Source organism: Orcinus orca, chromosome 5, assembly GCF_937001465.1.
Source record: "Orcinus orca chromosome 5, mOrcOrc1.1, whole genome shotgun sequence".
NCBI classification, from domain to species: Eukaryota; Metazoa; Chordata; class Mammalia; order Artiodactyla; family Delphinidae; genus Orcinus; species Orcinus orca.
The window spans coordinates 130337932-130365717 of NC_064563.1; the positions used below are offsets into that span (position 1 = coordinate 130337932).

Here is a 27786-nt window from a genome sequence, read left to right on the forward strand (position 1 = left end):
GCCAGTTAATTAGCAACTCCCCCATTTTTTCTGCGGTTACTTATGCCACCTCTTCTGCTCAGAAGAGACGTTTGGCTCTAGCTCAAAAGAGAAACCCCAGTTTAGTGTCCTCCGTCCTGTCCTCCCCCACCATGCCCTCGTACAGAAACATTTTCCTGACAGAAAAGGTCTAAAATACCTTGACATGGCTGCCTGGGAGACCTTAAATTTTTAATGGAGCTTTTCAACATGTTCGGTTATGCTGTTTTCTCCAACGGAAGAAACAATAGGCTGCATGTCTTTCTTAATTTTCATACATGTGCACATATAAATGTTTAGGTTGTGTGTGTATACGTACATACATACATTTATTTATTTATTTATGTAGCACATTACCCCAGAACTTTGCAGCTTAAAGCACCCAACTGTTATTATCGCACGAAGTTTCTCAGAATCCGGAACCTTGGGACAGTTTAGCTGGATGGCTTTGGCTCAGGGTACTTTGTGAGCTTGCAGTGAAGCTGTTCGTCTGGGCTACAGTCATCTGAAGAGCTGACTGAGGCTGGCATATCTGTTTCTGAGATCACTCATAAGACTGGTGACAGGACCATTCGCTTCCTCACCACATGGGCTTCTTTCCGTGCAGGGCTGCTCATGACATGGTGGCTGGCTTTCCCTAAAGCAGATGGTCTGAGAGAGAGCCTTCGCCACAGTGTCTTATTTTTAAATAACCTAATCTAAGAAGCAGTACATATATCACTCTTAGTCCTTAGTCCTTTGGTCACACAGTCCAACCTTGGTACAATTCGGGAGGGAACTATGAAAAGATGTGAATATTAGGAGGTAAGAATCATTTGGGCTATCTTGGAGACTGACATGCACGTATTTATTTTTATATATACATACATACAAATGGTCCACAAAGTCTGAAGTTTTTACTGTTTGACCCCTTACAGAAAACCTTTGCTGATGTCTCATGTAAGATATTGGTAGTTACTGTGGTTGATAGTTACTGTTGACCTGGGGAGTAGCTATGTAAAGGAAGCAGTTATAGCTAGCTATCTAGTTGTAGCAGATTGCTATGCAGAAATTTAGGTCCAGTGATGTGAGATCATCCACACTTTCTCAAGGGAAATTGGTAATCAGGTTTTTTATATGGATCTCCCAAGGTTTAAATGGTGGCAACAGAATATTAAAAAGTGTTTTAAATGTTGAGCTCATGTAAAATAGGTCTTTAAAAATCTGTGTTAAAGTGACATTTTAAAGATTATTGTTATGAAAAAAAGAAAAATATAGCCCACTCTGCTATAGCTGAAGAATTAGTAAAAATACTCACTTAGCCAAAAGACCCAATTATTTTACCTTAACAAATAATAATAAGAATATGTTTACTATTATTTTTAAATAATCTTGTTTTTTTCAGTCATGACTGTTCTCTTTTATAAATTTTAAAAGTTTTAGGAATTTAGGCTGAATATGTTCAGTGAATATCATGTGTATATTGCATTATACTTGGAATTTATGTGAAAATGGAACTTGACAAATTTTAAATACATACTGTTTTTGACAACTGCAAATGAGATTTAAACCATATATAAATTAAACATGTCATGAAACTTGATTGAATTCTAGGTTTATCAATTCAGCAAATACTAATTGGTGCCTATTTTCTGTTTGGCCTCAAATAAGGATTCACAAAAGATACGTAGAATTACGTACCAGAGATTTTACCTCAAGGAACTTTGTAGAATTCAAAGTATGAAATAATAATGCAAAAGAGCCCTTAGAGAGTTTTAAAGGAAAATTATAATTTTTTAAGGTGGATCTAGACTGATTATAACCAGTAGTTTTCAGATTAGATTAAATGAAAATATTTTTGATAATTTATATTTTCATGTCTTATAATTTACATTATTAAATTGTATTAATCTTGGAAAGAGAAATTGACTAGTAGAGATGGCATACAAGTTTTGAAGAGGCTTTATATATTCCTTTCTGAGCCTAAAATTCTTCAAAATAACTTGGAAATATAATATAAATGCAAACGTTTCTCCTTAAATATTGTATATGCAATATTTGTATGTGTATACACACATGCATACATATGTATGTATATAATGTGGTGTATTTGAAAAGGTGCCTTAAATTTCAAGCTAGCATTTCTCTGTGCGATGTGATTCAGTATTAAGCTTGGCAACACTAACTGTTGATGAGCCTACCACTGTGAAAGGTGTCTGTGCAGAAAGGAGTTTCAAAGGCCAGAAATGTGTTTTGGTGTTGAATTTTGTTTTCACCATATCATTGCATTAATATCCAGGGTAAGAATGTAATTGTTAACCATTATATTCTTTAACACTGGATCCTTTAACATTGTATTCTTTAGCATTGTTGAACAAACCTACACTCCAGCTGAATGTGTAAGCCAGGCCATAGACATCAATGAGCCAATAGGCAATTTAAAGAAACTACTAGAACCAAGACTGCAGTGTTCTTTGGATGCTCATGAAATTTGCCTGCAAGATATCCAGGTATTATTTTTTTCTTTTTTGAGATTTGTATTTCAGCATTTATATCTGCATTAGAAATGTTTTGTTGTTGTTGGCCTTTTCTCTCTAGCTGTGACCTTTTTCTCCATTTGACCTATATTATTATAAAATGTAAGCATTTAGAAGTAAAAAGAATTCTTTCAGAAAAATTTCCTCCACTTAAAATTATTTTTAAAAGATTGAGTAATAAATCAAACATTCTTTTTTTTACTTTGACAAATATAAAATGAGAAGTTTAAATACATTTTAATCAGAGCTTAAAACGTAGAGTAGTGAGAAACACATTGACCTTGGAAGCTGAAGAAGTGTGTCCTCACACCCTGTTTCTAACTTTTAACTTCTTTGTGCATCAGTTTCCTCATCTTTTAAAGATAGTTTGACCAAATGATTTTATATTCCCTTCCATCTTTATTTGCTCCAGCAGTAAATTTTGGATAAGCTACAAAGGGATACATTAGAATGTGAACCCAGGCCTGTGTGACTCTAAAACTCTTCACTTGTTTGAGGCTGACTTTTTAATAAAGTTTTTATTGAATAATTCATTGTCACTGGACTTGACCTGTTTTTTTCTCATATGTAAAATTAAGGGACTCAATCTCTTACTTGTTTTTTAGCTCTGATATTTGTTGCTGCTCTTAAAATACCTGACCTAACCAAAACAAAAGTAACACCTGCAAAGTACCCAGCCTATCATAGGATCTCAATATATATTGGTAGAATAAATGGAAATATGCATAATTTATAGTATCATAGAATTCAGAGCTGGCCTTGCATCTAGGACATTTTGGATTTCTTCCTGTCCCCCTCCCCCTTCTCCTCCTCAAAAAGGATCTGAGGATAGTAACTTCTGTTCTCCATCTCAATTAATGCAAGTATACAGTTGGAGTCAGAATGCTTGCTGCTTGTGGTAATGCTTTTGTATTTTCAGATGAGTGCTGACTTCAGAGCTGATGAACAACAGTTGAGTTGTACTTCTCTAAGCAATATGACCTGAGATCAAATATCATGCTTGAGTTTTGTCCTTGTGCCAGCTCTTAACTGAACTAGCTAGAGTGTCCAGTACCTGAGAGCCCTCTTCAGAGTTATACAGGCTTTAGCTTCTAGTAGATAATACCAGTGTCTACTGGAGAGGGGAGAAATCTTGCTATGAGGAGAATTTTTAACAAAATGTCAGGCAGAGACTGTTGTCTTAAGGAGTGAAGCTGCCACGTTTGACCTGTCCAAGTGTAGGGTTACAAAGTTTGTCTTGTCTCTGTTTAAGTTAGATGCATAGTCACTTAAGATTTTAGGCTTTATGTGTATGATGTTTTTAATATTAGAAAATATGTTTGTACCATGACTACAGTATTGGCTGAATTCTTGGGAATGAGTGGGAGGAGCTTTGTACCTCCAGCTGTATGATATGCAGACACAGAGATACACATTATTCAAAATAATTACAACAGAAGCCTGTTTATAAATGGATGACAAAATGTCTAGAAGTCAGAATTACTTTTTGCCATTTGTGTGAAATGTATTCAAAAGCACTGATACTGAAAGGTACTGAAAGGATACAGAATTATGATTAAAGATATTCACAGCTAGGTCAAGTAGTAAGGTTATAAGTCCTTTAACTTCATTAACTTTATGATCAAAAATTTAGAGTTAACCCTGATCTTAAATGTGTATCATTGATTAAAAGGGAGATATGGCAAGAATTACGTAAATAAATTTATATAAATTGTCCCCACTAATAAAACACCCTTGCTTATTCATGGCAGATAAATAGCATTATCTTCTACTTTAAATACTTTTACAGAAAAAATAATTGCCTTTGGCATTATTTAAAATTCTAAACTAGACTTCAGAGCTAGAGAAAACCACCACTTACAGTAAATCCTGTCGTTTGTGTTGTCCTTAATTGCTACCACAGTGGTTAAGTTATTTTCAGTTTTGGCAAAGAATTAAATGATAGGACAACTTGAATAATTAAACGTGTTCTGTAACTTAATTAGTATGCCTCAGTAATTAAGTCCTGTTTGGCACATCCATTTATATTAAACAAGATGACTGAGCTAAAATAATCTTAATCATTTTATCCATGTTTAGCTGGATCCAGAACGAAGTTTATTTGACCAAGGAGTAAAGACAGACGGAACTGTACAGCTTAGTGTACAGGTAATTTCTTACCAAGGTAAGTTACTTTTAATGTTGTTACTTAAAAGTTTAGCTCATGTTTTTCTAATATGGGAACTCAATTTTATAAGTTTTAGATGTCTAAATTAGTTAATGTGATGTTATAGCCAAATATTCATGCTTTTGATTTAATTGTTTTATCTGTCAGGATGAAGCAGATAGTATAACACATTCTACCTACTTTAATCAGGAAAGGGTATATTACAGGGTAGTAAATAACAGGATCACAGGGAGGGCTGAAAGAACAGGTTCTAGTTGACTTTCTAAGAATGCCTCAGCCACGCTGTAGAACTGGACTGCCAAGGAAGCTGCTGCTCTGCCGGGATCTGGAAAATGCCAAATCTGAAAGCCACAACTATAGCTGTCGATTTGGAACCATGCTGCCTTTTCAGTGATTCACATTAGCCAAAAAATGGATGCTGTGTGCTTGCTTGTCCCCTCTTAACTCATCTCCAAATAGAACGCTCATGGCAGTGATTCTAGAACCTAAATCACATCTGCAACCGTAGCTGCAAGGACATGTATAGTCTCTGCAGCTTAGCACAGAGAGAGGAATTTGCAAAGGATGTGATGTGACCCAGTCAGCCATATCCATCACAGTATTTTACTAATCTGTGTAAATACACAAGTTAGAAAATTAGGAAACCATTTTTGGTGGGTTGAATTTTAGTTTTTTTAAATGTGGCTTTTTGGGATTTCTAACCAGAGTTTTAGACTAATTTTCATCTCTGAACATATTGTATTGCTTACAATTATATTTCACAAACCAAAGTTTTCTTCACATTATGAAAATGGTAACTACTTATGATCCTTAATTTCCCCAGGATTTACTATTGTTGGGAATAGGAAAGAAAATCAATCTTTGTTTTTTATCTTTAAAAGTTTAGTGACCTCTCAGTATAGGTGTGTTTAAGAAGAGTTGACTTGATGCAATTTGAATGGAGGATTAGGGGATAATTTTTAGGAAAAATCTTCTTCAAAAATTATAATTTGTTTCCTCATGTATATTTGAAAGAACTGACTTCTGTTTACACTACCTGATGAATTATAGCTGTATATTTTCTTGTAATAATGATTTTCCTGATTGAACTTCAGAATATTGAAAATGAGTTTTGTTTTTTCTTGCAAATACACTTTGATTAAATTTTTGATATAGATTGTAACTGAATCAGTGAGCAAACAGTAGCTGTTAAGTAGTATGATAGTTTTTTGCAGCTGTTATTTTAATATAAGTATCTGAGATTATTTCATAAAGGGCTAGTTTATTCTATTTTGAATATCTTAAGTATTTGGGTTTTTCTTCATTCAATTGAAAATGAAAATCAGAATTTAATGATGTGAATTTAATGTAACAAGCTTAGTGTCTGTTCATTTTTAATACATGTACTTTGTCTTCTAAAAAGAAAAGGAGTCAGTAAATAATTTTAATTTTTTCAACTTCTCAGGATAAGTAGCTACTCATTTATACTCTCCATAGTGTAGTTTTAATTTTTTATTCCATAGTGGTACTTTTTTTCCTAATGTTTGTAGGTGGGGTGTGTGTGTGCTTGCATGCATGTGTGTGTGTATATATGCATGGTGGTGGTAGTATTCTTAAATTATTTTAGACTTACAGAAGAGTTGCAAGTGTAGTAAAAGAATTCCTGGATATCCTTAACCCAGATTCCCCAAATATTAACTTTTACTATGTTTGCTTTATTCTCTCTCTCCCTCATCCCCACATTATTTTTTTGACCTGGTTAAGAATGAGATGTAGACATTATTCCTTCCTATCTCTAAATACATTAGTGTGTTTTCCGAAAACAAGACGTTCTTTTGCATGACCACAGTTCAGTTATCAAAATGAGGAAATTAATATTGGTACAATACTGTTATCTAATCTATCAAAGTTCTGCTGAATTGTTGTTTTTCTCATTTAATAGAAATTTGTTTAAATTCTCTAGACATAATGCTAAAAATATTTAAAATGGAGCCTTGCTCTACCATTTGAGAACATATAAACTAAACTAAATTTTTATTTGTTAGAGACTTTCGTGTTTTCACTTAGATATACTTGTTTTCTTTTTAATCACTGGTAAGGAATTGAACCAAAGCTAAACATCCTGGAAATTGTTAAACCTGCGGAAACAGTTGAAGTAGTTATTGATCCAGATGCCCACCATGCCGAAGCAGAAGCACATCTTGTTGAGGAAGCTCAAGTGATAACTCTTGATGGCACAAAACACATTACAACCATTTCAGATGAAACCTCAGAACAAGTGACGAGATGGGCTGCTGCTCTGGAAGGTTATAGGAAAGAGCAAGAACGTCTTGGGATACCCTATGGTAATAAAATGCATAATAATTATGTTAGGTAGAATAATAAGAATTAAGCTTGACATGAAAGACAGTAGGGTGAGTAGATTATCTATCTTAAATGTAGAATTTTTAGGAAATACATTGATTTTCTTTGGTTTTGGTTTTGTTTTTTTTGGACGGTAACATATGATGGTGCTGGGAATACAAAGATACAAAGAAAAAAATCTGCCCTTAGGGCATTCACAATGTAGTTGATGAGAGAGAAGATAATTGCTATAAACGTAACATGTTTTTAAGCTGTCAATAACTGGTATAAAGAAACATACTCTTAGAATCTCAAAAGGATCATAGTGGTCTGGGGGAAAATTGGGGAAGAGTTTATTATAGACAAGGAAACTGCTAGACATTGCCGACAGGAAATGTTTGTGCAAAGCTGAGAAGTGTGAGTAGTGAGAAGATGCATTGGGTAAGGAGTTATTCTGTAGCATTGTAGAACTGTTTTTGTTTTTTTTTTTGTGGTACGCGGGCCTCTCACTGTCGTGGCCTCCCCCGTTGCGGAGCACAGGCTCCGGACGCTCATGCTCAGTGGCCATGGCTCACGGGCCCAACCACTCCGCGGCATGTGGGATCTTCCTGGACTCGGGCACGAACCCGTGTCCCCTGCATCGGCAGGCGGACTCTCAACCACTGCGCCACCAGGGAAGCCCTGTAGAACTGTTTTTGATTGATGGAAGTGACAGTTGAAAATGAATGTGGCAGTGGTATATGGCATAAGTTGGAGCAGGTAATTTGGGTGTGACTAGGTGATAATATTTAGGTTAGCCTAGACCAGGTGATTTCTGTGGGAGCAGAAAGGAGGAGATGAATCAAAATAATGATGGGACTGAGCAACTGATTGATGGATTGTGTGAACGTAGAGAGGGGAGATTCAAGTATTGATCTAATTTCTCAAGCTTGGGTGACTAGGCAATAATAATATAAGAATTGGTTGCATCTTCATTACATATTTCCTGAGCCAGGCATCATGTTAAATTCTGGGCTTTCAGTAGTGCACAGGAAAGATAGTCCATGCCTTCTAAACCTTAGTGGGGAAGGTAGGAAAGTCTGGTATTGGAAAGATTTTTCAAGGGAAAGTATTGATTGTACTTGATTTTCAAGTAATAGTACAAATTCAACTGGAGGTCACCAGAAAGTAGTTTCAGGTGCACAAAATTTGGACTGGAGATAAAGATGTTATCTGGGACTCAGTCACATTGAATTTGTTAAAGTCATACAAGTAGATGCAGTCTCTGACGGAGAGAGATAAAATGGAAGAGAACATAATGCTGGACCTTGTCAACGTTTAGGGTTGAGGAACAGGAAGTGGGGGAGATATGGAAAGCTTAACAGATAGAAGGAAAATAAGAACCGTATATAGTGCTGATGAAATTGGGGAAGAGTTTTAGATGGTCACAAGTCTCGACACTGCTGAGAAAGTCAAAGAATGCTGACTGAGTAATATCTATTACATTTGGTCATTAGAGGCTCATTGGTAGATTTAGATAAAAGCAGCTGCTGAGTTGGAGCGACAAAGGTGAATTATAAGAACTAAATAAACATTGTAGAAATGGAGAAAATTGAGTATGAATTGGGGGGGGCAGGTGGGAAGAATGCTGGGGTAATAAATAAATAATATTGAAGGTTCAAGAGTTGGTGGTGACCTGAGTGTATTTGTAGATAAATGGTGTGGAACTAGTGGGAGAAGGAAAGATTAAAGAAGCAAGGATAGGAGTTATTCATAACAAGATAAAAGAGTTCAGTTTGAAGGATGAGACCTAAGCCATTCCTCAAAGAATAAGAAAGCTGTTAAGATCAAGTCTAGTGGCAGTGTGGATCTTTTCATTTGCTGTCAATTTCGGGTTTTCTGTGTAGCATCTCAGTCTGGCCCTGTGCTGCCCGGTGCCGTGGTCACCAGTCCCATGTGAGCACTTGAAATATGCCTGGTCTGAATTGAGATATGCTGTAAGAGTAAAACACCCAGTACAAAAGGAAAAGAATGTACAATCTTATAAATTTTTTACCTAGATTACATGTTGAAATGAAAACATTTGGATGTATTAAGTGAAATTATTATCAAAACGAATTTCACCTGTTTCTTTACCTTTTAATGTAGCCATTAGAAAATTTTAAAGTTACATAGTGGCCTGCATTATGTTGGACAGTGCTGATCTACACAATTTCTGCCTTCAGTACTGGGGAGTTTTCCTTCATTATTATTTTGATAATAACCTTCTGTGTTTCTCTGTTCTTTTTCTAGAACTTCTATCAAATCTCCTGGGTTGATCCTCTACATCTTTTTTCTTCCTTATTTTTCATCTTCATATCTATTTGTACTACTTTCTGCCAAATTTTCTTGTCTTTTTTTTTAATTATATATAGTTTATTTATTTATTTATTTATGGCTGCATTGGGTCTTCGTTGCTGAGCGCGGGCTTTTCTCTAGTTGCGGCAAGTAGGAGCCACTCTTCGTTGCGGTTCATGGGCTTCAGTTAGTTGTAGCACACAGGCTCAGTAGTTGTGGCTCACAGGCTCAATAATTGTGATGCACGGGCTTAGTTGCTCCGCGGCATGTGGGGTCTTCTCGGACCAGGGCTCGAACCTGTGTCCCCTGCATTGGCAGGAGGATTCTTAACCACTGCACCACCAAGGAAGTCCCTTTCTTTTCTTTATATTGCAACCTGATTTTTAGTTTCAATTTACAAGGGCTATTTATTTTGGTCGTTACCTTTCCATAGCATTCTGATCTTATATTACAGATATCATGTTTTCTCTCCTCTCTATGTTGATTACAGTGAAGTGGAGGTTTATTATTATTTTTTTTGTTGTTTGCAGTTTGTTATTGCATTATTTCTGCTTCCTCTGGGTTCTGTTTTTCTGTTTATTTTTGGTCATCTAGTGGTTTCCTTTTCGTCTCTCGAATATCTGATTATTTTTGACCATTTGTTCATATTTAAGAGTGAATAACTTTAAAGCTAATTAGTTTGAAGTCTGGAAGGAGTTTGTTGACTATGCCGGTGAAATGGGGTGTTGGTCATTTTATTAAAAGATTTTCAAGTGTCAGCATGTATAGATCTTTTTCCTGGGTCTCCAAACTTCTCTGGAAAATTGGCCAAACACGTGTCAGGAATAGAAGGTTGGGGTGAGGATTTAGGGTTGATGTGTGTGTGTAAATGTTGCATTCTGGAAGTGGAAAGGGAAGTGGAGTGGGTGGAGAGGGTCTCACTCTTCGGTTTGTAGACCGGTCTAAAGTGTTCCTGGTGCCTACGTGGTGGGGAGATGCTTCCATTTCTGTCGTTTCCCACTCATGTTCCTGTGAGTTTACATCTTTCAGAAGTTTCTTTAGCATCATTTTACTAAGGACTTAGAGAAAAGAGGCAGGGAGAACATGCATGGCAATTAGTTATGTTAAACTAGAAGACCTGGTATTATTTAAGAAAACAAGGCGGACTAACTATTTTCCCCTAACATGTTTTTTTTTTTTTTTGCGGTATGCGGGCCTCTCACTGCTGTGGCCTCTCCTGTTGCGGAGCACAGGCTCCGGACGCGCAGGCTCAGCGGCCATGGCTCACGGGCCCAGCCGCTCCGCGGCACGTGGGATCTTTCCGGACTGGGGCACGAACCCGTGTCCCCTGCATCGGCAGGCGGACTCCCAACCACGGCGCCACCAGGGAAGCCCCTCCTCTAACTTTTTGATCCTGATACTTTTTTGTTCATGTTTACATAAAATGTGCTTACTTGAACTTTGAAGTGTGTTTCAGGATAGCTTTTCTAACTTTCCAGAACTCCTTCTATTTGTTGTTTTGGAGTAGTATTAAAAAATAGAGCCTCTTGCTTTCTCAGTTCCTGTCAGTTCCTTGACTTCACTTTTATCTGGACCTCCTCTCTCCCTTTCCTTCGTGTTTCGATGCTACTCAATTTCAGTTCCACTCCCACCGGTTTCTCTTTATTGTGGTCTTCTCCTCTGGAAGTGATCCTTGGCTTAGTTTGAAAATTTCACAGGTGCTTCACTGCTCCATCTCCTTTAAAGCTGACCATGGACCTTTGTATTCCTCTGCTACTGGGTTGGGCAAAACTGTGCTTTCAAAGAATACTTCCTGGCTGTGTTCAGTTTTTCGCATGCTCGGGATGGAGAGTGAGATGTTCCTTTGCTTCCCTCTGCTTTCTCCTGCCCAGATGCTGATACCATACAGCTCTTTGACTGTTACTGCTTTGTCTTCACCTGCATGTATTTTGGGTTCCATGGGGATATCATGTCACCTGGTTTAGTTGTAAATGTCCATGGATTTTTGGTTTTGCTCTCTAGTTGCTTTTAGTGGTGGGTTTTGTTTTGTTTTATGTGTGCATTCAGAGAAATTTTAAAACTTTGCTGCCATCTTCTTAGAATCTTCCTTCCTTAACTTCCTTGTGAAAAAAATCAAATAAAAAATCAATTCTGTGGCTTGCAATCCTGTATTATGTTTGATTCATTTTTACTGTAAATTGGCTCTTGATAAGTACCTGAGTGTTATTTTTCCTCACTTATTTTCTTATTGAATAGCATGCATCTTGGGGGCATATAATCAATACCATTTGGATAGATGACCTTCTCCGTGCAGAAATACCTATACCAAAATTAATTCAGCTAGTATTTATTAAAATTCTGTGAGTAGAAATTCCGTTACATGCCAGGGATACAATCATGAACTATTTACACATGTTGACCATCTTTTTTATTTGTGAATTCATTCAGTAGTAAAAAACGATGAAGAAAATGAAACTATTTGGATTCACCTTTTACAGATTTAACAAATGTACGCACAAAGCGCCGTGGTAAGCTCTGAAGATTCAGTGGTTTACAAGACACAGTCCTTATATTTAAGACCTCAAGGTTTTATGGGGGGACAGCTGAGTAGACATGCAATTAGCGTGTTGTATTGTAAGTGCTACCATAAGGGTAAGTGCAGGAACAACTAGCTTTTTACAAGAAGTAAAAGTGAGGAAAGAGTACGTTCATATTTTGGAGAATACGTCTCCCCAGAAACCCCTTACAATTTTATTTTTTCAGTGCATCAAATCATACACTACGACAAAATAATTTTTTAAAACTTGTTTAATTTACTCCATTTTCTACAAGGTAATCATGTATTTTATTCTTCCATTTGGCCCACTGGAGAGCAGTTTTGCATTTTGTTTTTCTTGATAAAATTCCAGACTAACTGATGTAGAAATAAGTGAATCCATCAAAAATTTAGATTAAGAAATTGAAAAGGAGCTAAGGAGAAAATAGAGCATAAGAATCTTTTTTATTTCATATAATGAGTTTATTTACTTCACTTACTTGTAAAAAAAAAGAAACCTGTCTGGATTTTATCTGCGTGTTTGTGTGTGTTTACAAGTTAACTGTAAATTTATATAATATCTAAGATGCAACTAGGCCAATGGTAATATTTTTCTCTTTAGATCCCATACAGTGGTCCACAGACCAAGTCCTGCATTGGGTGGTTTGGGTAATGAAGGAATTCAGCATGACCGATATAGACCTCACTACACTGAATATTTCCGGAAGAGAACTCTGTAGTCTCAACCAAGAAGATTTTTTTCAGCGGGTTCCTCGGGGAGAAATTCTCTGGAGTCATCTGGAACTTCTTCGAAAATGTATAAAATTGAAATTATTGTCTATTTGCATTGTAGCTTAAGTTTAGTTTTATTTCTTTATAACTTTGTTTTCATCTAAATTGTTCATTGATAATAGCAATAATAATTAACATTTATTAATTGTGTAAGGTTGTACTGAGAGCTTTATATGTATTATCTCATTTGATCTCGTACTAATGCCACAGATCATTACTTTCCTTATCTCTTCAGATACGAATCTGAGGCTTAGAGAGCCCCTACAAGGTTATAGAACCTAGGGTGAGGCAGAGCCAGGCTCCAAACCCAGGCAGACTAACCCTAGAATCCAAGTTCTGAAGTAAGAGTCTATGCCCTGCATTTAGCTCTGTTCATATATTCTAGTTGTTGACTTCTGTTTCATCAGTCAGTCCTGTCCTTTATGCTCATCTTCTAGAAATTTAAGGTTATTTCTTCACAGGTGGCTTCCCTCGCATTCCCTTCATTATTGGGATTAACTCTTTTAAAATATCTTTTAATTGAATGGGATCTTAAGGGAGAAAGGGGAAGTGTAAGTATGCAACACACCATCTTGAATTGGAAGCCACAGATTATAGTGTTACCATGTTGCTTGACAGACATTATTATGATTAAGGCTGTCCAACAAAAAGAGCTCAAATAGATGTAAATTATTTTGCTTGAATTTTAATCCATCTTATATTTCAGTGACTGTTAAAATATCTTAGCAGTAACCCATTCCCTGACACTGTTAAATAAATCAGGAATGCTAGCCAAACCCATATAGTTTTCAGAATGTGTGAATAGGACATTCTGACTTTGTTTTATAACGGTTATGGATGAAAATGTAACTGGTAGCATTTCATCCTACTGTGTACCCAGTAAGGGGACAGATCTGGTAGAGGGATTTTTCACAATCATTTAATGCTTAGGGTTTTTATCTGCTGTTGAATAAGAAATGAGCTCTGTAGAGAAGCTTTCCTTCATTGTTTTTATTGGTAATATCTCTCTTGTGTTGGTTCTCTTAAATATCAGGAGGAGAAAAATATTTAAAAGACTTATTACATTCATTATATTTACACGGTTTATTTCCAGTTTCAGTTCCTATTAGATAAATAAGTTGAATGTTCTGGTTGAAAGTTTATCCTTGGCTTCGCAGGTTTTCTTCTCTGCAGAGCTTTTCAGCTGAGTAAGGTAAATTCCTGAATTGTTTCAGGTTTTTAACATGTAAGTTATGTTTACAGAAACATTTTCTTGTAGGGACTCTCGAGAATAGAACAAGGGCAGTGTTTAGACTACAGTTTAGTTTTTCTCAAATTCATGGTTTTCGCTCTGTCTCCCAGGTCAGCACTTTTTGGTTGTTTCTCTCTGGTTCGCCCAGTGCTTCTCAAATGTTAAAGCTCATTCGGAGACTTTTCCTAGTACAGGGGGCAGAGAAATCTTGTGTATCTTTCCATCTCCTTGCAGTCAGTGGTAGGATGGGTCTTCTTCAGAAGAGCTCTGCTCTGGAATTGTTTTGTTTTCAAAAGTAACAAAGCCCCAGAGCCTAGATGAGTATCTTAGGGAATTCCTTGCTTATCTGGCCGTGGTTCTTTGCCTGGTGAGGAAATCCCATCTGGTTTGGGAATCTAATTCTCAGAATCTGGGAATGGATAGGGTGGTGTGTAAGGCTATTTCTGGCAAACTTTCTATAATTCACAAGCCTTACCTCCCAGAACAGGCTCCTTTGGGCACAGTCTAGTTCTCTGGCCCCTCCTGTAGAGTGAAGTCTACAGCATATTTCTGAAAGGCATTTATTAACCCAGCATTTATTATCTTTTCCTCAATGATCTGTCAAGGAGACACAGTACTGAACAGATAGAGCTCCATCTTTACATATTTGTGTTAGTTTTCCCACCTGAGCCACTAGCTTCCTGCAGCTTCCCTTCTTGTGAAACTTCATCCAAGTCCTACAATACATGGGGAAGATAATTAGGAAATGTTCCAGTAGTACCAGCTCTATGATGTCCTTCTTCGTATGAATATGTCTTCTGCCACCAAAGGCACAAAGCTCTCAGTTTGCTGAGGGTCTTATTTAGAAAAAAGAATTGCCTTATACCTTTAGTGTCCAAAGTTTCTTCATAAAATGCCTCCATAGGCTCAGAGCTTTGCCCCTTAGGGCTCTGCTTCCTTCATGTATGACCAGGATTTGAGGGCTATAGAGGAATATGATATTTAGAGTGCCTGTATGGTCTTGGACCAGCCTTTCCAAAGCCCCTCTCTTTTTGTGTTCTGCCTTGTTATCTTGAGAGTTCCCCAGGAAACAAACCAAACTCCACTCTGAAAATCAGGGCTGAGAAGCTGATCTTACAGATCAGTAATGCCTGTGCTGTGTGGTGGTGACTCCCTTTCGCCTCTTTTTGGTCTAGGGCACTGTGTTTATTTACAGTCACGAATGGAACAATTTCATTCCAATAGCACTTTGCCTTTTCAAGTTACTTTTGTAAAATCTGAGGGAAAATATACCACAAATATAAAGCATGCATTTTTCTTCAAGAGGGACAGTGGTTCTTGGGGAGAAGGCTCAGAACTAGGAATGTGGATAAAAGAATAGTGTCTTCAATTTACTGAAAAGTTAACTATGTTTCAGGCATTGTGCTTCTTAAAAATATTTTCCTTTAATCCTTACAACCACCTCATACAGTGGTAGGTGGGGGTATCTCATTTCAATATGAAGAAATCAGTGGTGAAGTTGGTTGAATAATTTACCACAGTCACACAGCCAGTAAGTGAGTGCTAAGATCAGAACCCAGATCTGAGGCTAGTTCCATGTAATTGTTTAAACTCCCAAACTCAGGACCCCCAAAGAAAGCTCCCATCTGACAAGTAGGATTCAGATCTCTTTTTAGCTTCCCAGTCCTCTCCAGCTCTGTGTCTTTAGTTGGATCCTGGCATGGCATCCTAAGTAGAACTGTGTTGGGAGCCCAGGCCCCAGGACTCACTCAGTACACAGATGATTGCTGGTAGGTGCTATTTCAGTTCAAGAGAGAAGCATCCAGTCTATGATGGGCACTAAATAGGCTGAAGGAATATAGACTGGGAAGTGAAACTCTTGTCTGAGAGGTAAAGAATACCATTTAAGTAGGGAATAGCAACAGATGAGTAATGAATGGTTCTCCAAAGGGTCACTAGGACCTTTTACACTGTAACTCATGTCGAGAGCTGTATTTGTAGACATGTTAAATTATTTAGTTCAGTTGTGACACTGAGGACAGCTACAATTCCACTGAAAATTTGGCTGTCTTTAAGAAGAAGCATTCTAAAGTTAAAGCCGTTTTATTAAAAAATGGATGTTAGTTAAGTAAATTATGACACTCTCTCAGATCATCTTGAAGAGAAAGAGCCTTTTTGATGAAGAAAGTGTATCTAAATAATTTCATTGTGATGTATATTCTCATCTTTGATCTGATCTTTAAGATTTCCTATTTTATATAAAACATAGATAAATAGATTTAGAATAGGTATTTACATTTAGAAAACCCTGGTTCTCTGAATAACTTTTCTGAACATGAAAAGAATTTGGAACTTTCCTTCTACTTCTCTTAAAAATATCTTTTCCCTGTAAAATGATGATCAAGGATCTTTTTAAGTTATTATGCCAATAAGTTTCAGTTGTTTGATGTTTTGCTTTTTTGTTTGCTTGGTTTTTGTTTTAGTTGTGGAGTTTTTTTTTGTTTTTTTTTTTGTTTTGAATTTTACTGCATTGGAGTTTGCATTTCTGGTTTAAGTGAAAACAAAAAATTTTTGTGTGTGTTCTTCAGATGTATTGGCAAGCCAAGAACAACAGATGAATGAGATAGTTACAATTGATCAACGTGAGTATTCATGTGCCCATAATGTGTGGCCCATTTATCAATAAGAAACGTTTTCTTTATTTAGTACTGCAAGGTAGTAAAAAGAAAAACTAATTTTTAAATTTCATATGAAGTATTTTAGATATACAAAGAAATAATAAAGTATAACCAACATCTGTGTATACCATAAGAGATAAAACTTTATATATCAGGTCTACCTGTTGTAGATCCCATTTTAAATGACTATCCTGAACTTGATGTTTATTATTCTATGCATATTTTATCTTTTTACCAACTTACGTAACCATAAACACTTTAGGGCATTGTTGATTACATGTCTGAACTTTTGGGGAAAAATGGTGCTATACTGTGCATATCCTTTTGTAACTCGCTTTTTTGTTTAACATTTATGAGACCCATGTTGATAAATGTAGCTCAATTTTATTTTCACTGCTGTATATTATTTTTAAAACTTTGTGAACATCATTGAATGAATATTGTAAGAATGCTTGTGAGATTCTCTGGTTGTAATATCATGGGGTTTCTACCCTTTCAACCTTACTAGGTAAGACCAAAGTTTTTCTCAAAGGGGGTATGTTTGTACTCTTATCAGCGGTGGAACGTGAATTCTCATTTGTCCACATTCTCCAAAATTTGATAAACCATTTTTTATGATCAAATATTTTAAAAAATAATTTTTTAAAATAACTTTAATGTATCACTAGATTTATCACATCATTAAGTTTTTCCAAAATAAGGAAACCAACTTTTATTCGCTATGTTAAGATTCACAAACTGTAATACAGACATCATACCTTATCCTCTGAACTTGTGCTGAGGTAATTAGACGGGCATTAGTTAAACTAATTGCATTTTATTTCTTTCAGTAATTTTTTTCACTGTTTGTATTGGAAGGAGAAAAAAAAATTTTTTCCTTGTCTTGCTTTGCAGCTGTGCAAATTATTCCAGCATCAGTGCAGTCTGCTACACCAACAGCCATTAAAGCTATAAATAGTAGTGCAAAGGCAGCTAAAGTACAAAGAGCTCCAAGGATTTCAGGAGAAGATAGAAGTTCACCTGGGAACAGAACAGGTATTTTTGCATTATCATCTGGTATTTATAAAATTTGTTGAATTATGTATATTTCGTTTTATTTCACAGTATGAAAATGTGAATATGGACTGTTTCTCTGGCGATACTTAGACAGCATTTGTAAAAAAAATTTGTGTTTTTAGTATGGCTGAGGTATGCACCAGAAGACCTGTGTGTTGTCTTTTGCCTTCTGTTAATCCGTAGCATTGTGGTCAATATTTGTCATTCTTGTCAATTTTTAGGAAACAACGGCCAAATCCAACTGTGGCAGTTTTTGCTAGAACTTCTTACTGACAAGGATGCTCGAGACTGCATTTCTTGGGTTGGTGATGAAGGAGAATTTAAGCTAAATCAGCCCGAACTGGTTGCACAAAAATGGGGACAACGTAAAAATAAACCTACAATGAACTATGAGAAACTTAGTCGTGCATTAAGGTAAGAATTTATTACTTTTCTTTAAGTATCAAACCTTTCTAAAAAATAGCTAAGAAAAAAATAGAATAAGAATTCTAGTGTAAACACTGTTATGTAATGATGTTAAAATACTTGTTTATAAAATGTTTTCTTTATATAAATAAAACTAAAATTTTTCACATTTATGTTAAAAATTACTTCTTAAAAAGATTTTTAGTAATAATTTGAGGTATGTAGAGTTTTTTGAAAGATGATTCTAAGATTTTTATCTGATTTAAAAGCATGTACTATGTTTAAAACCAACATATCTAATCTTTGAGGTTTCTGTTATTTACATAACAGATGCTGTCGTTTGGTATAGGTGAACTGAATGAGTGTAAATTCTAGCAAATACGTAGATATTGTCAATTTTTATAATTAGATGCAAAATGTCAACCCATTTCCCTGTTTTTCCTTCCCCCACAATATGCCAAAATCTGAATATCCAAACTTTACATCAGTTAAATTGGAGTAGAATAATTATTTATAATTTCTCGTAAGTGGTATGAAAGTTTTTGACATAATTACTGTCATAAATTATGCTTACTACAGCGATAGAAATTCAGTATGTACACTTAAGTATCTGAGAAGTAGGATATATAGGAATTGTGTCTATATTTTTGGAAGAGTGAATTTGGTAAAGCAGTTCTGCAGTTTACCTCTGTATTCCTAAATAACATGCTTTTACTGCTACTTTATGTTTCACTGGAGCATTGTTTGTGAATTTCACACAGAGATTACGATTTACCTCTCATTATTAACACACATACCCTTCCCATCCCTTCATCCAAGTGTAATATAATTATGTGGAAGTGTTGATTAGATCAGTATTCATTGTTACAGGATCATGGCATGTAAGTACCATTACATAGTTTATCATGATTATTTTTCTTTTCCAGAATGACCATTTGTTTTCCTTAGCATACATAAGTAACTACAGTGCTTTATTTTCAATGTACTTATCACTTATTCAGTCTCAAACACTTTGCCAACTATCTAAAGATCCTTTCTGTATCATCAGTTTTGACAGTTGATGTGATTGTGTACATACAAGTCCCCTCAAAATTACAGATGAATTATTAGAATTAATAGTTAAGATGTCACTTCTCCCCAGATTGGTCTAACTTTCAATGCAGTAACCGCCTGAATAAATGTTTTCATAGAACTTGACAAGATAATTGTAAAATTTATATAGGAATATAAGGTATCGCAATAACCAGGACACCTGAAGAAGATTAATTAACAAAGTGGGAAGACTTGCTCTACAGGATATTGAGACTCACTGTAAAGCTACAACAACAGTAAGACAGTGATCTATTTGCTTAGGATAGACAAATAGACCAAGGATTAGAGTAGCTAGCCCAAATAGAACCAAGAATGTAGGAACATTTGATTTAAAGATGGCAGTGGGGAAAAGACCTACTTTTCAATCAGTAGTGCTGGGACAGTTGACTATCCATATTGACCCCTTCCTCATAGCATACTAAAAATCAATTCTATGTCGCTTGTAGCTCTAAATGTGAAAGTAAAATAGGGAGGCATCTAGAAATACCTACTTGACTTCAGTAGATGAGGAAAGACATTAACAGAGCCAAAAGCACTAACATAATGGAAAAGATCAATAAATTGGACTACATTTAAATTTAAAACTTCCGGTCATCAGAAACCATCATTAGGAGGGTGAAAGTCAAGCCACACATATCTGACGTAAGACTCTTACCTGGAATATGTAAAGAACTCTTACAAATCCATAGGAGAATTAGGAAAAATGGGCAAGAAACTTAAGCAGACATATTAGACTAGAGATTGTCCAAATGGCCGATGAACATATGCAGTGGTGCACAACCTCATTAGTAATCAGGGAAATGTATTTTATTTATTTATTTATTTATTTATTTATTTATTTTTATTTATTGGCTGCGTTGGGTCTTTGTTGCTGTGCGCGGGCTTTCTCTAGTTGTGGCAAACAGGGGCTACTCTTCGTTGCGGTACACGGGCTTCTCATTGCGGTGGCTTCCCTTGTTGCGGAGCACGGGCTCTAGGCGCACAAGCTTCAGTAGTTGTGGCACGCGGGCTCAGTAGTTGCAGCACACGGGCTTAGTTGCTCCGTGGCATGTGGGGTCTTCCCGGACCAGGGCTTGAACCCGTGTCCCCTGCGTTGGCAGGCGGATTCTTAACCACTGCACCACCGGGGAAGTCCAGGGAAATGTATTTTAAAACCACAATAAAATGGTACAGTGTACATCCCAGAGTGGCTAAAATTAAAATAATTGCTTTTAAAATTAAAACCAAGTGTTGGTGAGGATATGGAGCAGTGGGAATGCTTCTACACTTTTGGTAGGAATGTAAACTGTGACCGATAACCCAGTAGTTTGTCTTCTAAGGATGTACCAGACAAAAATGTACATATATGTTCACATGGATGCTTATAACAGCATTATATATAACATCCCCAAACCAGAAACCACCCAGGTATCTATCAACAGTAGAGTGAATAAGTAAACTATAATATACAAAGGGAATACTGTGTATCCATTAAAAATGCACTGATATGGGTGAATGTCACAAACATAATATTCAGTGAAAAAAATCCAGACCCAAAAGAGTACATACTGGATTTATATAGTAGAGTTTTTAAAAAAACCAGCAAAACTAAATTACAGCATTTATGGATGCATGTTTGGGTGATAAGACTATAAAAAGAAGCAATGGAATTATTATCATGAAACAGGATTGTGTAACCTTTTGGAGCAAGGGAGGAGTGATGATGGGGAGGCGCCGCAGAGGAGCTCTAGGGTGCTGACAGTGTTCTGTGTCCTGACCTGAGTAGTTAACAGGTGACTGTTTGCTTTGTAATAAATCACTGAGCTGTTCGCTTTTGTGTCCTTTCTGTTTGTGTAATATATTTCCCAATTTAAAAGTTTTTTAAAAATACAAGTAAAAAAAGGGGGTGGGGAGAAAAGAAATCATATCCATGAAAATACAGGCATCGAGGCTTCCCTGGTGGCACGGTGGTTAAGAATCCACCTGCCAATGCAGGGGACACAGGTTCGAGCCCTGGTTCGGGAAGATCCCAAATGCCACGGAGCAGCTAAGTCTGTGTGCCACAACTACTGAGCCTGTGCTCTAGAGCCCGCGAGCCACAACTACTGAGCCCATGTGCCACAACTACTGAAGCCCACGCACCTAGACCCCGTGCTTCACAACAAGAGAAGCCACCTTAATGAGAGGCCTGCGCACCGCAATGAAAAGTAGCTCCGCTCGCTGCAGCTAAAAAGAAAGCCTGTGCGCAGCAACAAAGACCCAACACAGCCATAAATGAATGAATGAATGAATGAATGAAAGAAAATACAGGCATTGTGTACCTTTCTACTTTCTTCATTTTAGGGGGGAAACAGTGAGTGCTGTTATATGTGGTCATGTGACGCATCTACTAGATTGGAGGAAGTATTAAGTAAAATTGTTAATTTAAATGAGAACGTATGTGTATGACATTTTATAACATCTTACCAAGAAACATACGATTATACCAGCTCCAGTTTTGTTTTAGAAATGTAAAACCACTTTCCCTCTTCATTTTCCTTTTTTCCCAAGTGTCTTATTTGTTACAGCCTTACATATTATGTCGAAATTTTCTTAAGAAATTGAAATGCCTACAGCAGTTTAACTGGATGACAAGCATTGGTGGTTTGTGGGCTGAGATCTAAATTCTGTATTAATGTAATTGACAAAAAAGGAGACAGGAGACTATGCCCAGTGTGTTATATCTCTCACTGGGAAAGTGAACATAACCATTATACTTTAGCTGTTCTAGAATTAGGGAAAGATGACATAATTTCCTGCATGTAGTCTTTTCATTAATGGATTTTTGGTTAAACTGAGTGATTTTTATAATAAAATCCTGCTAAATGTGATCGTTTGTACCACTGGTACTTTTGCAAATAGCTGTTGCTTTTGTAACAGCTCTTCATCAAATGGTGCAAATGAGCAGTGCAGTTTTAAAATAAAGGCTCCAAAATCTGCCAGCCCAGAAAAGTTTCGACTTACCTTTTTTTTCCTATTATTGGAATTGGCAGTGCATAGGGGTAAATAAAGTCTGTTTTCCAAAGTATAAATCCAACTGTTTTATATCCATAGAAAACAGCAGTAAACCAGACTTCTAGAGTGATTTCCCCAAATGTACCTGTGCAGGTTAAGAAACATTGTTTCTTTATGATGTCCTCTTTTATGTTTTTCTGTATCCTCTCTCTTTTTTTTTTTCAAGCCCTTTTGCTTACTCTTTTGAGGCTCCCTATTGGTTTGGAGAATTTCTCTGTAAGGGGAGAGCCTTTACATATTAAAATGATAAAGATGAAAGCATAGCTACATAATAAAGGATTTTGTACGAGACAGAGAGGAAATGGACATTCCAACAATCCAAAGAATATGTGTATTAAATTTTTATTCATATTATATGAATAAAGCTATATATCAATATAGCTTCTATTTTCTAGAGGGCTATATGTGGCAGTCATTGTGTGCTAAGCACTTTACAAAGATAATCCTTTTAATCTTCAACAATTCTATTAGTGTTAATACTGTTTTTAATGTCATTTTATAAATGAGGAATAAAAGCTTAGAGAAAATATGCCTTCCCTGTGGTCACAAAGGGTAATAAGTTGAGATGTTAGGTTTTGAATCTCGGCGTCTGATTCAGAGCCCTTATTCTTAGGCTCTATTACTGCTCCCAAGGTTTTTTGTTTTGCTTAGTAATGTTTATTTTTAAATCAGTGTTTCATCGTAATTTTTGAAAATATGTTTTGAAGATTTAGTACATAAAATTTGAGTGCTTAGCATTGAAATTTTAGTTAATGTTCTGAAGTTTCCTTGGATAATAACATTAAATATTTTATATAGACTCAGTGTTAATTGCTATTGTGATAGATACAATACTAGTCTTCTTCTTATGGAATAATCTGTGAAATATTGTAAGAAGTCCAAATTTTTAAATTTTATTTATTTATTTATTTACATCTTTATTGCAGTATAATTGCTTTACAATGGTGTGTTAGTTTCTGCTGTATAACAAAGTGAATCAGCCATACATAAACATATATCCCCATATCTCTCCCCTCTTACATCTCCCTCCTACCCTCCCTATCCCACCCCTCTAGGTGGTCACAAAGCACTGAGCTGATCTCCCTGTGCTATGCAGCTGCTTCCCATTAGCTATCTATTTTACATTTGGTAGTGTACATACGTCCATGCCACTCTGTCACTTCGTCCCAGCTTACCTTTCCCCCTCCCCGTGTCCTCAAGTTCATTCTCTACGTCTGCATCTTTACTCCTGTCCTGCCTCTAAGTTCTTCAGAACCATTTTTTTTTAGATTCCATATATATGTGTTAGCATACGGTATTTGTTTTTCTCTTTCTGACTTACTTCACTCTGTATGACAGTCTCTAGGTCCATCCACCTCACTACAAATAACTCAATTTTGTTTCTTTTTATGGCTGAGTAATATTCCATTGTATATATGTGCCACATCTTCTTTATCCATTCATCTGTCAGTGGACACTTCCATGTCCTGGCTGTTGTAAATAGAGCTGCAATGAACATTGTGGTACATGATTCTTTTTGATTTATGGTTTTCTCAGGGTATATGCCCAGTAGTGGGATTGCTGGGTTGTATGGTAGTTCTGTTTCAAATTTTATTTTCTGTTTTGTTTGTTTTGGTTTTGGCCGCACCACACAGCCTGTGGGATCTTAGTTCTGCAACCGGAGATCGAACCCGGGTCCACGGCAGTGAAAGCCCACGTCCTAATCACTGGACCACCAGGAAATTCCCAAGAAGTCCAAATTTAAAATTTTTTTATATAGTCCTAATGTGTTTTCTCTTTTTTAAAGGTATTATTATGATGGGGACATGATTTGTAAAGTTCAAGGCAAGAGATTTGTATACAAGTTTGTCTGTGACTTGAAGACTCTTATTGGATACAGTGCAGCAGAGTTGAACCGTTTGGTCACAGAATGTGAACAGAAGAAACTTGCAAAGATGCAACTCCATGGAATTGCCCAGCCAGTCACAGCAGTAGCCCTGGCTACTGCGTCTCTGCAAACAGAAAAGGATAATTGAGCCCAGGACCTTTTGGGAGTCCAAGGTCTTTCTTAAATGTTAGAGCAAGTATTGCTCTTACCTTTATTACTGAATTTGAATCTTCTTTTATTTCTAGACTGTACAATCTGATGCATGATTTTTTTATAAATATTTCATACTCTTGTGAATTTGGATCTTTTTACTTTGAGCATATATTTTAGAAAATGTGTATGTTAAACGATCACCACAATGTCTTTAGGCAGGTTCATTGTGGGATAGTTTGTTAACAGTCAAGAAAGCTAAACTGGTCAGTATTAATGTCTAGCCCAACCAAAAATAGCCAGTAGCTATTGATGAAAAATAAATGAAAGTATCTCCAGGAAACAGTCTGGCTTAACTATTTTTTGAAAATATAACTGTTTCCCCTCTCTGCTGCTTTAGATGTTGCTTTACATAGAACCAGAAAATGGAATTTTTCACAGCTGAAGCATGTATGCCTGTTTCATCTAATCAAGCAGAGCTAAAATAGTCATATCAAATAAAATTATAATATTAATAAATTACTAAACTAAGAGCATCACGTTATTAATTTATATATTTGCAAGCAAAGGACAGTAGAAGACTGGCAGAGGAACAGTGCTGAAGAAAGAGATCCAGGTTTAAATCTGGCTTTACTCAAGCCAATTTTAAGGATTTACTGTATAGCTATTTCATAATGTCAGGCCAAGAACTTAAATTATTATAAGAGAGGCATTAAATTCTAATAAACCAACTATTACAAAAATTCTCAAATGATCTCTGCTTTCCCTATCAGAGATTTAAAAAACTGAAAAAGTGTACCTCAACCTGAAAATAAAAGTTTGGTTTAGTTTGGTTTGGTATGGCTTTCTTTTTTTTTTTTTTTTAATTACCCTGTAGTGCTGGTTTATTATACAAAGCAGCTTATATAAGTCCTGGGTTTCTGATGAAGTGAAGACTTTAAATCAGTCAGTAGTACTTTACCTTTCAAGACATTAGTAAATTACTTGCAAATAGTTTTAAAAGGACATTTTGAACTCCAGTGTAGGCAGTCTTTTCTTAAAACAAAATTTCCCATTTATTTAATTTTTTCCTTTGAATATTATATATGAGTGTACAGATATCTGTATACATGTCCAGTTGACCATCTTATACATATATACATGTACACACATATAAATGAAGACATAATATTCAAAGCAAAGATATTTCAAAAGGTGATAACTCATTTAAAAAATTCTTTAAAAATTAAGTAACTCTTACATACGTAAAACTCCTTACTTACCACAAGCCAACACTAAACAGAAATGGCTAGAAATGTCTTTCTTTTTTTCTTGCTTGCTGTGCTTGGTTTCCTTGCTTTTTTTCGTTTTGTTTTAAGGTATTACGCACGAATCATGATATGAGATACTGGCAAATAATCCTCTTATAGCAGAAGATTGATTCTCAAATATTACTTTATGTATCTTCTCCCTCATCATCGCCTTTAAATCCATCCCTCTAAACAGCTTAATAAGAGCTCAATACTTTTGACTGACTAGGAGGAAAGTGCCATGCTAATGCAGTCAAAGAGGCACTGTTAGCAGTTGCTGCCACTAGTAGCAAATAGTGGTTTGGAGAGAACCATAGGGACAGGGATCTTAGGAACAAGGAGTAGAGGAGGGCGTCTGTGACCTCCTTTTCTGGTAACCTCACATCATAATATTAAGTGTTATGCTGTACGACTGCAACATGTAATGTCAGGTCATTTATGTTTTTATTATGTCTATGTCTAAGTCCTTTAAGACCCTGCAGTAGAATCTAAAAAGAATAAAATTTGTAATTTCCATTTTTACGTTTTTATAAACACATACAGAGTAGACTCACAAATTATTAGTTTAATTTGGATGCTGTGATTGCAAGGATATCTGAATAGAATAGCAATATGAAATAATATATAGAAGCTCTAGTTCAGATAACAGCTAAAAAGAAGGTTTGCACCATCCTCTTATGGCCTGGGAAGTTGACAAGTCACTTACAGTTTTAAAATAATAATAATAAAATTTACTCTTCTGGTATATTTTTCAAGAGCTTAAAATTATTGACTTTTTGATTTAAAATACTTTGGGGGAGACACGTTAAAGTTTTAGCCAAGATGACAGATTTCCGTTATGTCTCAACTGTATGTATATATATTTTTAAGACAAGGAACACCCATATTTCTTCTAGATCCCTAAAATCAAACTATTATTTCTTTTTTCCTTATGTGTTCCTCAGATACTTTTTTTTAAAGCACCGCATTCTATCCATTTTCTTCCTTTTGCAGTTTTTATTTTATTCCTCATCATTTGAACAGAGTTCTCATACATGATCAGGTGCTGTTTCTTTTTTCTTCTTTGCCTCTCACCATTGTTTTATGCACCATAAGTAATGAGATTAATTTCCCCAGTTGACTCAAGAAACTTCTGTTACTTTGTCTCAACTTATAAACTATTTCCGTTGTCCTTATTGAGGTTGCAGTTATCAGAAGCCAAGTAGTTTTTTCTTTTGTTGAAAGATAACTTGTGTTCTGAAAGAAAATATAATTTGCTCTGCTTTTATGAATAAATTTTCCAGAGAAGAATTTACAATATATTCAAAAGGGAGAAAGATAAAATTATTGGCCATCTTCCATACCATGTAAGTACAAAAATAATGAAGTGTGTTCAGTTTTGTTTTAAAACTTTTTTTCCACATGAGATTCTCATTGAGCCAACTTTCATACATATCTTGCTGGCCTTAAGTTTAGAAATTTGTGTTGGCATCAGAAAATCCAACAAATTAGGCAGAATTACTCTGTGGTTGATTGTCACATGAATCGACTCATCACATTTATTTTTGTGTCAGTCTGTGTCAGTTAATTAGGAAAAATTGTTTAGTTGTTTTTCTCCCCTGAATAAATGGTGAAATTCAACTATGATATTTCTTTAAAGGATTGTGCCTCCGAATATTTTAGGTGAGGTCTGCTGTTTTACATATTCACCATTTTATGCTACTGCCTTTTAAAAAGAACTAATGTATCTTTGAAATAGCACAAAAATGTTTTAAAATTCATAATTTCAAAACAACATGTGACTAACTTAATGTCTTCATATCTAGAGGGTATAAAAATATTGATATTTCAGTGATATTTCACTTGCTGCCAGAAAAAAATATTCTCAATCTTTTGTAAGAGGGAAGAGGATTTTTGCATACATTTTTACTCTTTAAATAAAGACACTTGTACTGTCATAACAACAATTATGTATTTGTGGCTTTTTTTTTGTAATTTTACATAAGACAGTTATTTTCTGTTTTTACTCAGATAAAAAATATTTGTGCATAAAATGTAAAAATAGTAAAATGAGAAAAATAAAACTATTATACAGTATATTTCTGTTTTTTAGAATTTTTTTCCCCATCATACAGATAGTCTCAAATTCCTGGGATATTAGGTTAGATGAAAATATGACAGTTCACATCTAGTATATAATTCCCATATACTTTTTTAAAAACTATCAATTTGGGAAGAACAAATTCCACTGAACTAAAATTAGGTGTTAGAGAGTTTAGTCTTTTTAAGAAAATAAATGAAAACCCCATCCACAAAGCCGAACTGTTTCAGAATAGCAACAGAAGAAAGGTAACACTGAGTACTTGTCAAAAGGCAAGTCG

At 35.7% G+C, this 27786-nt stretch overlaps 1 protein-coding gene across 3 annotated transcripts in view; it reads left to right on the forward strand.

Moving 5' to 3' along the window:
* GABPA (GA binding protein transcription factor subunit alpha) overlaps positions 1–27502 on the forward strand; it is a 36232-nt gene extending 8730 nt beyond the window's left edge. For all 3 annotated transcript variants that reach the window (XM_004264471.3, XM_033418095.2, XM_033418103.2), the window contains exons 3-10: positions 2363–2507; positions 4614–4698; positions 6780–7025; positions 12477–12671; positions 16445–16498; positions 17429–17569; positions 17812–18004; positions 23907–27502. In XM_004264471.3, the coding sequence (XP_004264519.1) occupies positions 2363–2507; positions 4614–4698; positions 6780–7025; positions 12477–12671; positions 16445–16498; positions 17429–17569; positions 17812–18004; positions 23907–24135 (1288 nt within the window). In that variant the 3' untranslated portion in view covers positions 24136–27502. The remainder of the gene's footprint in view (positions 1–2362; positions 2508–4613; positions 4699–6779; positions 7026–12476; positions 12672–16444; positions 16499–17428; positions 17570–17811; positions 18005–23906) is intronic.
* Positions 27503–27786: the final 284 nt, after the last annotated feature.